At 44.7% G+C, this 11,175-nt stretch overlaps 1 protein-coding gene across 2 annotated transcripts; it reads left to right on the forward strand.

Annotated features, from left to right (window-relative positions):
• The first annotated feature begins 5,871 nt into the window (after positions 1-5,871).
• LOC311014810 (Rieske domain-containing protein) lies at positions 5,872-11,071 on the forward strand. Of its 2 annotated transcripts, XR_014597301.1 has the most exons (4): positions 5,872-6,253; positions 6,602-6,717; positions 7,869-8,591; positions 8,628-11,071. XR_014597301.1 is itself a non-coding variant. In XM_084011635.1 (3 exons), exons 1-3 carry the CDS (start codon positions 6,013-6,015, stop codon positions 7,965-7,967), a joined length of 456 nt encoding a protein of 151 aa, XP_083867761.1. In that variant the 5' UTR covers positions 5,872-6,012; the 3' UTR covers positions 7,968-11,071. The 2 variants fall into 2 exon arrangements, 1 of the variants encoding a protein (XP_083867761.1); XM_084011635.1 differs by having other exon boundaries at positions 7,869-11,071.
• Positions 11,072-11,175: the final 104 nt, after the last annotated feature.

Consider the following 11,175-nt stretch of genomic DNA (forward strand, 5'->3'; position numbering starts at 1 on the left):
TGCATGGTCATAAAATAGCCAAAGAATGAGACAATTTTTACAGCTCCAGGTGGTGCAAACACCGTCTCCCGAAACCGCAATCGTGGCTTTTCCAAGATTCTGATGTGGTCATAAACGCTGCTAAATAAATCACAAGAGTGGTCTCATGAACACTTACTAAGAACAAGAGCCTTCCACCATCATTCAACCTTTATGAGGTCAGGAGGCACACAAGTGAGGGAGATTTGCACACAGAAGCAGGAGTTCCTCCTTGACAAATGACCTAACATCCAACTGCGCTTATTCAAGGATTTGTGTTAAAGATTTTAAGTTGTTTTCTTCTTATTCAGTGTTTTCATCGTATTGTCCGCCCCTGGACTTCTCTGTGGCTGACCCTCATCCGTCTTCTCTCTCAGGAGCGGATATCGTTTTGGGGGAATGCTGCAGTAGAGGAAGCTCTGTCCCAAACTTTTCAAACTTCCGTTGAAAGGAAGAGATAAAGAGAAGATTGATACCACTCTGGTGTCAAGAGTAGAGTAAACTTTCCTGAACCGGAGGGGAGATTTGTCTTGGTCAGGGCGATACGGCCATTTGCATAATGTGCGTTGGCGCGTTACAAGAATGTCTGTTTCCGGTCTCAGCATGTGTTCCCTCGGAGAGAAGCTGCAGCTAAAAAAAAGCTCGCCCACGAACATCTAAAGTGTTTTAGAGAAGAAACTCTGATATTGTCACAGCAGTACAGCCATGTACAAAAACTGCTTTTTCAGTACATATTTCAGCAAATCTTTTGTCTTGTTACATTTGTTTTTTGTTAAGAGAAGATGATGAATTATAATCTTTATATATATTGACTGTTATAATAATAACAAATTTAAAAGGTAATCTTCAGAATCATTGATATATTATATACATAAAAAGGCCCGAGTCATGATGCAGGGAAAAGTCAAACTTGGACTAAACACAGAGCAGGGAGGAGGCAGCAGGATTATTTGTTTCAGCTTACTTGAGTCCAAACAGGCCGGTAACAGGAACACAGGCAGCAACAAAGGAACTGCTACCACTGGTGACTGACTAACGGGGAAGCGAGAACAGCTGATGTGACGCGGGTGAACGAGGCTAACAGGTGGAACTAATGAGACAATCAAACTGGTGGGAAAACACTCAAAGACAGGAAGTGAAGTGATGGGAGACGAGAGGAAGGATGACTAACACAATAAAAGGAGGTAAATCAGGACAATGCATTAAATATCAAAAACATACAATACGCATTGGACTTTGACATCACAGCAGCTTTGAAACAGAAGAGCTGGTATTCAGGTGCTGAGTGCTCTGCTGCACTGAGACTTCAGCAGCTCCATGGAGGCGGGAAGAAGCCATTTGTTTGAGTTGCACTTTGGCTGACAAGTCTTCTTCCGGATGGAAGAGGTTCAGAGTAGAGTGGACGTTGAGCTGTGGCTCGCATGTCTATTCGTCGCCTTCACAGCTGGGAAGCGTGTGCTGGAAACACACGTTCAGTCGCATCTTCAGGTCCCAAAGAAACCAGGAACTCCTAGCCTGGCTCCGACCCCAGGTTTACACGTCCAGTTGTTCCAGTTTGGCTTTATGGCCGTCGCCATCTTGGTCTTTGCAACACAGAAATGACGTACGTAGGTTTTATGAGCTTACCTCATCATGTCTGTATGTATTAAATGTGGCTTCACTTTTTTGTTTGTTATGGTTTTTCTGTGCTGTATGAGAAGCAGACAGTCACCGTGACGTCGGCCATCGGTTCATGGATACGGTTTTGAAGCCTGAAGCTTTTTGCTCCAGGTTAATTACAATAACCTTTCATGAACTGAACCAAAACACTGTGAAACAGACAACGCCCTGGTAGAAACCTGTCAATAACGAGCTAAAGGATCATAATGTACTAAATGAACATCATGTTGGATTGAAGAAGACTTGAAACTAGAGATATGAGACCATAAACTCATGTTTACAATGTTTACTGGGGAAATAAAGTGAGAAGTTGGATCAGTTTCTCATTGACTTCCTTGCAATCAGATTATTTTTGCAACCAGAGGGCAGAGAGGTCTCCTGGGTGAAAGTCCTGTGTTTGTTAGACCCACCCAGCAGGGTGTGTGGAGCTGTCCAGGGTGCTGAAGTGGAGCGGAGGAGGTGGATTTTCTTGGTTGTAGAATCAAGGGACAGTCGACAGCCGTTTCCAGGCGTCTCCCCTCCTGATCTGACGGAGAATCGTTCAGTCATTTTAAAAATTCAAATAAAATAAAGCTATTTTCTTAATGGTGTTATTAATGGGCTGGTATTATACCAAAATAGGCTATTTATCAATGTATTGAGAGAAAGCAAGCAATGCTGTGTTAATTCTTACTCTCAGCACCCCCATACAGCCTGAATGGAATGATCCTTTGTTTCACCACTGATGATATTAATGCTGTTTGTTTGAGCAGAGCAGATGAATACAAACCAACAGACACACAGTGCTTGCTGCTATTTAAATTTAAACTGGTCTCGGACCTCCTGTTATCCCTATTTTCAACATTAAAATGCTATGAATTGTGGGTAACTCCTTTCAGCGGAGTCAGCAGCATGGCAGACTTATATATAGTGTTCATAAGGACATCTGAGCGTTTATTAAAGGGCTCTCGACCACTTATCGTTTTCCCAGCGGGGACCGCCGCAGCGTCTTGGGGCTTATTGGGAATGCAGGTCTGTGAGGGCAGACGTTGGGACCGGGCCCAGGACTCAGTTGTGGCTTCAGTTTCCTGTCCACCAAACATCAAAACCCGGGTCTGGATTTACATTCTGAAGTGACATCACGACATCGTGGCTATTCGCGGTTTTACGGTCATAAAAGACATGAAAACAGGCGGCCGGTGTTATCCTGATACGAGCTCCTGGAGGGGAGCTTTAAATCACGCCGCCCTCGCTTCGGTGCATGAAACGAGAAGTTCTCCGGATGACGAGATCCTACTGGAACGGGGAGCAAAGCGAGCAGGTAGCGGCGTTCTGGAGGTTTCGGTGAGCTAATAAAAAGCAGGTTGGCTGCAGAGCTCGTCTTCATCCATCCAGCGGATGAGTAAGGAGACATTTGAGGGTGGTTTGCTGGGTCGTGGACAAGATGAGGCTAATGATGGATGAGTTTGGCTCCGCTCGCCGTCTAAAGATCTCCTCTGAGACTTTTCTCTGCGCCAAATTTCGCCTGATTCAAACAGCTAGACTGTCCAGTAGTCGAGGTCCTGCAACAAGAAGAAGTCAAAAGAAATTTATGGACAGTGCTCTCCTCATTCTGGCCCGGCTCTCGCTGTCTGCGCCTTTGTTTACTAATCCCATCCAGGCCGACTGATTCAACTTTTCCACAATACATCATTTTGATGTCTGTAATTACTTTCCTACCTCTGAAAAAAAACCACTCAAATAATTTTGGAGCTCATTTAATTTGATTCACAGCGTGCGGCGTGCAGTTTCTCACCTTTTCGGCGTGCCAACGTGGAGCTGTCGATGATGACTGTCAGGTTGTCAGCGGCACCTCCGACCTGCAGACATGCTCCGTTCAGCAGCTTTCTTGGCCCGAGTGCAGGGAGCTGTTTCCTCACCCCGGGGCCCCGCCCTCTAATTAGTAATACTTGGCCGCCGTGTTGAAAATAAACACCCTTGGTGATTTTCCAATCAAAGCCTGCTGTGTGAGCCGAGGCTGCAGATTCCAGCCTACCTGCGCTGATCAGCACGTTTGCAGCCCCAGCTGTGTTTCACCGCTGCTGCTGATGGCGTCATGGCGCCATCGCTGAGGTTAACCGACGATTTATTTCATTTTAATTATTTGGTCCTCTGGCTGTTTGAAGCAAAGCAAAGACAATTTTCCTTCAGATGCTGCTTTGAGATGATACAGGTCTGAAAAGCACCTTAAACGTGCATTCTTCCTACTGGCCAGCAGGGACCTCTGTCATTGGACAATAACCATCTCACTGATATTTCTAGTTTCAGGTCTTCTTCAACGCAGCACAATGTTCACTGTGTGCTTGAAACCAAATTCCATGATAGCGACGTCCAAAAGAAGCTGAAGAGCAGCGGTCCACAAGTCACAGTGGGTGACATCACGGCAGCCACGCCCACTTCTTCTCATTCTGCCATGGACGTTACTCTACACTCGCCAGCCCGTCGTTGTGAATGTAATTATATTAAAATGGATTACGTTTGCTTTTAACATCACAAACACCTTTAGCTCACTGCTCTTCCTGTGAACCTTGAGTTGGAAGAGCAGCCAATTAGGGTTTGTTGTGTTGTTTTAACTTAAAAACGATAACCATGTATCTTCAAACTATGACCAAAACACATAACTGAGAGTCCAGTTTAGCTGTGTGGGATTGCTGATGTCACACTGACGAGTAATGACTCAGCACAAAATAACCAAAGTACATAAAGACACACAGCCGAGGCTCACAATGAGAAATCTCTGCAGAAAAGACCACGATGCTATTACACGGCAGCTCCTCAGCGTTTCCATTTCAGTCCAAACTTACAACACGGAGAAGACTTTAGTCAGCATTCCAACTAACAGACCTCAAGGTCGTAAAGGTCACAGTTCCAACGGCGCTCACCTGTCAGGCTGTTCAGGCTGTTAGCGTAGAACACAACATGTCTGAGATGACTCAGCTTGGGTTTCTTCTTTTCTTCCTCATCCGCGTGACGAGACGCAGCTTCACGTTTCCTCCTCGTCTCTCCGAGTCGCTCCGTCAGGAACCAGAACAAGTGGCCTCTGTTCTGCATCAATCCGGTCTAGACGGCAACTTCCAGGCCAAACTGCCAGCAGCATTATTACTGGCACTATGAAGGGATGCAGACAAAGTGAATCATATTTTGAAGACAAAAAAAACTCAACTTAATTATGACAAGGACAGAATTCTAAAAGGTTGAGGTTAAACCGACTGATCCTGTTTCAACATTTCATCCATTTTATTCCATAAAGCACTGCTGACTAATGGATTTATTCAGGTGACATGGAGGATCAACGCAAGGTCACAAATAATTTGCAATAATGTTACGAACATGTACTACGGAAAAACCTGGAGAAAGAAAAACAGAAGCCGAACAATAGCTGGCTTTATGAGCGATGATTAAGAAATGCTTTTGAACTATTTGCAGTACATAAAACGTAATGGTCCAGGTTACCGTGGGAACGAGTCCAACGCTGCTGTGTTCAAGTCAGTAAACTGGCGGGGCCACCAAGGAGCCAGCATGTTCGCAGAGCGGTGTTGTTTGAACATTAAACCAACGGTCTTCTTAATGAGACACAGATTTATTATAATGGACGGCGGTACCCACATTAAGGGGAGACATATGCATATATTACATTACATTACATATATGCTCATTTTCATAACAGAAGTCAAAGGTTTTTACAGAAGGAATTTCTCTATTCATCACTTTATCACAATTATAACCACGAATTAAGGGAATAAAATGTTCTGTAAATTAGGTTATTAATGATGTAGCAACAAAGCCCAAAACCCCCAAAACAGAATGTAGATAGAAATTAATTTGGAACGTGGCATTTAAAGATATGTATTGGAAAACACCACTGGCAAAAAGGCAATGAAACTTCCCCTGTTGACTATTTTCAGATGTTTATGTCTAAATATGCAACTTGAGCACCATCTAATGATATTTAGGAGACGCAAATAGACAAATATAAATATGTTATGGACGTAAAATCCCATCACTTATTAAAAACTCTGATTATTTTCCCCCTGAGCTGGTTGATCTTTATGTAAATGTGGAAGTGATAATAATAAAGGATGTCATTATAGACTGTTCTCATTTCTTAATCATTTTATTCGCGTGCAGCTGAACTGAAGAGCCACCGCGCTCGAGCGCGCCGCGCGCCTCCGCGCGACCGCGTCACGGTCGCTGGTAGCAGCTGGACCTACCGACGGAGGGACGGACCGACGGACCGACGGAGGCGGCGTCCCGCACGGCTGAACCGTCGCTCGGCCTGCTTGTTGTCGCGGAAGACGTCCACCGGGCGAACCGCGGATGCGTTCAGAGAGCAGCGAACATAGAAACCGGGTCATCTCGCCGTTATTCATGGCTTCCGGCTCCGGGGACGAAGAGGGGAACACGGCGGGCGCTTCGTGGAGGCTCATCGGCCCGGCAGCGGGGCTCTCCAACAAGCGCTGCCGGCTCATGCACTCCTCCCGCGGCTACGACTCGGACGTCTGCCTCTTCTACGTGAACGGCGAGTTCTTCGCCATGGACGCGCGCTGTGCACATTCCGGTAAACCCGTTAGCATCAACCCGTTAGCATCAACCCGTTAGCCTCCCCTAAAGACAGAATAATGCACAAAAGGCTAATTATTAAAATGTAATAAATACGTTAATTCACTGTAATATGGAGAATGTAGCTACTGTATGTATGTATGTATGTATATATATACACACACACACATATATATACAGGTACAACAGGGGCGTAACCACAGACTGTGCAGGTGCATTGGGGCCCCCTCGGGTGCACCAGAAAAGGCCCCCTCCCTAACAATGTGTTGTAGCGGTCAGATGTTTCTTTGATCCCGTTTGATTTGAGAGAAAGTAACTGTGACTAACGAACCCCTGCGTGTCCCAGGCGGTCCTCTGTGCGAGGGGGACATCGAGGAGGCCGATGGAGTCCTGCAGGTCTTCTGTCCGTGGCACGACTATGACTTTGACCTCAGGACGGGGAAGTCAGGGACCTCCTTACAGGTCAGAGAGGTCACGACCTTGTTTTTCACCAAAGCATCTGAATGTCTGTCTCAGTATACAAACAGATAACATAGTAGTGAAAAGCACAAGTAAGACCGGTGTATGTAAGTATTCATGTGTCAAACCTCCAAATCAAGTGAAGCACCTTAAAGCTGCATTCTCTCTGCTGGCCATCAGGGGGCGACTGCTCCAGTTGCAAAAATAATTCTGATTGAATAGAAGTCTGAGAAAATGAGCCTACTTTTCTCTTGATTTAATACCTCAGTAAACATCGTAAACATGAGTTTATCGTCTCAATCTCTAGTTTTAAGTCTTCTTAATTATATGATGTTCATTTAGTCAATTATCGCTCCTCCACAGTCCAAATATGTTCACTTCCCTTCTCTGGTTGCAACATCCAAGATGGCGACGGGCAAAATTCTGGTATTGAGGCTTCAAAACCGTCGTCCACAAACCAGAGACCACAATGACGACGTCCTCTTCATACATCCAGTCTGGGCTTCGTATAAATGGCTCATTTATATAGTGCTTTTGTTTACAGGAATGACTGACATTCACCCATTCACTCACACATTCACACACCGACGGCAGAGTCAACCACGCAGGACGACAGCCAGCTCGTCAGGAGCAATTAGGGTGAGGTGTCTTGCTCAGGGACACCAGGCACTCAGCTAGGAGGAGCCGGGGATCGAACCAGCAATCTTGCGGTTGCCAGCCAACCCGCTCTACCTCCTGAGCTAAACCCCCCGTATCTGCTGCTCTCGGTGAAAACGCCTGGGAGCCGACGTGAACGTCTGCGTAGACAAATCATTCGCCTCTATTAGAAGTCGGGGGTTTCACTGATTGACGCGGCATGAGGCATCAAAGCTCCAGAGTCAGACTAGATTATGTTCCCCTTTCTGTTGTTTGGACACAGAGAACGCTCCAAACAGGAGCTTTCCATAAACACCTTGTCTTGTTTCCATGAATCAGGGTTCTAAACTCGTTTCTCTCGTACGTCATAACCTGTTAAAGAAATGTGCAAACTAGAGTTTTCACCGGAGGGTTTGGTACGTTTCTGACTCTGGCTCGGTACGCTGCTGCGTGAGTACTTACTGCTTCCACAGTAGCTCATTGTGTCTTCACTTCCTCTGTTTTCATTTTTTCCCCAGCAACAAGTTTACGAAGTCAAGCTGGAGGACGGCAACGTGTACGTGAAACACACCAGTCATCTCTCCCTGGAGCCTTTTCCTGCAGATCAGAAGAGCTGAACCACCTCAGCCTCCAGACCGCCGCAGACGTCTATTTTTAAGACTTTTTCCACAAATCCAAGCAATCTGAAACATTCCTCGGCCTTATCTGTCAGTTTCACAGGCTGCCTCCGCTTCGAGCCGTGAAGTCGGCTCGATAGCGAGAGGATTGTCCGAGGAGGACATGACATCATGAAACTGAGTTGCTCCAGCTAGAGACTCGGAGAGCTGACCTTGATAACACCGGACAACAGCAAATAACAAGAAAACACAATATTTGACTCTTTCTCAGCAGTTGTTTTAGAACCAACCAGCATTCAGTATTTTGTTATAGGCAAACGATGATTTTCTAGATTTGTATTTATTATGTCTAATTAATGCCACTTTTGTTGCATTTTTGTTTTGGAATACAGAAGATTATCTTTCTAATTTAAAGTGATTAAGAGGAAGTTTATTTTTGCGTTTCGGCAGTGTTTCTGAGCACCAGAGTCCCTCTAGAAAACCTTCATTTTTACTGCAGCAGGATCTGTAATAATCTGGATGATTAATAACTCCATAGTAACAGCCAATCTCCTCGCTGATGCTCTTGTTTGCTCATGTAGAGGCATCAGGATTAAACCAAGACTGTCTCAGAACCAGTTAAAAGTCAACTTTAAATAGAAGAATGTGCAAAAATCAAAGTTAAATGAAACGAGGGGATGAATCCACAGGCAGCCAGAACTGAAGCCTTTGTGTTAGCAGTAATAGTAGGAGTCATTACAATATACATGTAGCGTTAGTCTAACAATTGGACATTTATTAGCTGAGGCCTCAAACTCTTTAACTCCCAGACGAGCGGTCACACTTCACAGCTGTGGTCTTTGGATGCGTTATTCCAGTGAAGTCATGCAACAGAATCTCTTCAAACCCTAATAGACTTCCAGGAAGTAGAACACACATGAAGGCACCGGTATTAGGATTGGTGTCGGCCCGGCGTTAAGACTGGCCGGGGCAGGTTTGGAACAGAAGCGGTGAGCGAGGCGCCGGAGGAAGGTTCACGACCCCAAACGCACCATTTATTGAAAGTGCTTTTTTATTTCTGTGTGTGTGTGTGTGTGTGTGTGCACTGATGGCGAGTTGAGTTTTTATTCCTTGGCGGTGAGGGCAGCCATACTTTCTGTCAGCTCCGTTCTCTGGCAGAGCCTCGGCGCCCGGTCAGGAAGGTGTCCGTGACAGCGTGGAGCAACTTGTTTTCCTCCCGGCCACGATTCCCGCTGTGCAGCTTTATTACAAGCATAATTCCACTGGCTCAGAACGTGGCGTTTGCACAGCGGAGGGCTTCGCTGCGTGCATTATAAGTCATCACCTGGAGGGGAACACGCAGCGGGAGGGAGCCATTTTGTTTGAAAAGTTAACGTTGGTCAATTCCACCCAGAGAACAGCAGCTTTAACGTCAGCCAGGTGCTGTTTTTCTTTTCAGGCATTTCATGTTTCAATGCTTCTTCTTCATGTGAATTATGCATCTGGCCTTTATGTTAAAAATGTCATCATTTGTACTGTAAACTGCCGTTGGATGGTTTCTCTTAAACTGTATTTATTGCTGTGATTTAAGATGAACATTTTATACCTTAAGTCACAAATTAAAATATTGTATCTCAGCAACGCTGCAACATTGAAAAGCAAATAGATCAGTTTTCATATCTTCAAAAATGTAAAATTGTTCAACTTAAATGATTTTTCACTGTGATTAAAAAAAATTAAATAAGAATACATTTTTCTTTTACACAAAATCATTTATTTACAGTTTCTTGTTCATACAATGATTGTCGATTTAATATAACACAATTTACACAAACTTATTCAGGGAAAACGAGATTGGCATCACCATGCAAATAGTTTGGTAGTTAGTTTGGGCTAACAGAGTATTATCAGGAGTTGGTTTACGTAAACCGTTTTCGTGGAGCTCGAGGAGGCTTCCGGAGCTCAGTGGCAAATACTCAACTCTCCGAGCAAAACTGCAGAAAGAGGTGGAAAGGTTCAAGGATGACCTCCTGAATAAATTACGATCTCCCCGGGACCAACTGGACTGTAGAGAAGAGAAAATGGAGGAATCCGTTCATGCTTACAGTTATATTATTGGTAGTTTCCGGTTGATTGAATGTCTTTCTGCCCTAAAGTTGAATCGAGCTGCTCAGCATTGCATGCTGATCCTGTTAGAAAGAACCACAATCTGGTAAAAGTATTTCTGGTAAAGCAACTAAAGCCACTTTCATGTCTGTACGGGTGAAGCTACAGCAGGTAGCCAGTTAGCTTAGCATAAAGCTAGACAAAAGAGCTGGCCTGGCTTTGTCCAAATGTGACTACATGTACCAGCAGCTCCTTTTTGAAATCCGCAACAAACATGTTAAATCTTTCCACACGTGACTTCACTGAGCAGTTGCCATGCTAGCAGCAGGGTTGCTAGTCTTTAAGCTAAGCTGCTGTAAAGTCATTTTAAATGAACAGAACTGAGAGCGCCATCGATTATCTCCTCAAACTATTCCTTTAAAAAGGTGTAAAACAAAAAGCTCCATTTGGCCGTCTTGGTGATATTGACATTGAGTGATTCCCCTGGAAAATGAAACCGTTGCCATTTCGACTGCCAATTCAATGAGATAAACATTTTCTTTCGCCGCAATGTGTTTTATCTGTTGGATTCAGGCTCAAACTCCCCTTTTATTTGATTCTAAGACTTTGAAGAGCTTCTCTGAAGTCATTAAAGGGAACATTGCAGAGGTTCTTTAGTCTGCTTTGAAGTTCCCCAGAAGACAAAGTGTCTGGAGAGCTCTGCTTCCCTTCCCATGCAAAGCCTTTACATAACGCTTCACTGAGCCATCATTGTTACCTTGTCCTTCAACCTCCCCTGATAACTTCTCCTCATGAATAAGCCCATTCTCCTGTCAAAGCATTCTCCTTAAAGCAAACAACAACCCTGCATTCTTCCATGTGCAACCACTTTGGAAAGCCTGAGATTCTGAGTGATGGACTCCGAGGCCAAAGACCACTAATATTTTCCCTTCTTGTTTTTTTTGGTCCTCCTTCACTAAACATTTCCCCCCAAAAGATTATTAAATCCATCACTAGATAATCTTGTTTTTGGTCTAACATTTCCTCCAGTTGCTCTACAGCTGTTGGGCCTCCTCAGCTGACCTCACACAATCACCAGGTTTGTAGAGGACTTATCTCTTCCAACACCTGCATTCAATCATGG

Source organism: Eutrigla gurnardus, assembly GCF_963514095.1.
Source record: "Eutrigla gurnardus genome assembly, chromosome: 6".
In the NCBI taxonomy this organism is placed as follows: domain Eukaryota; kingdom Metazoa; phylum Chordata; class Actinopteri; order Perciformes; family Triglidae; genus Eutrigla; species Eutrigla gurnardus.

Bases quoted from the DNA above. Each gene is read 5' to 3' on its own strand.
- LOC311014810 (XM_084011635.1), top strand. From the start codon at position 6,013: ATGCGTTCAGAGAGCAGCGAACATAGAAACCGGGTCATCTCGCCGTTA. The intron at 6,254-6,601 runs GTAAACCCGTTA...TGCGTGTCCCAG, and splicing joins CGCGCGCTGTGCACATTCCG to GCGGTCCTCTGTGCGAGGGG. The intron at 6,718-7,868 runs GTCAGAGAGGTC...TTTTTTCCCCAG, and splicing joins AGTCAGGGACCTCCTTACAG to CAACAAGTTTACGAAGTCAA.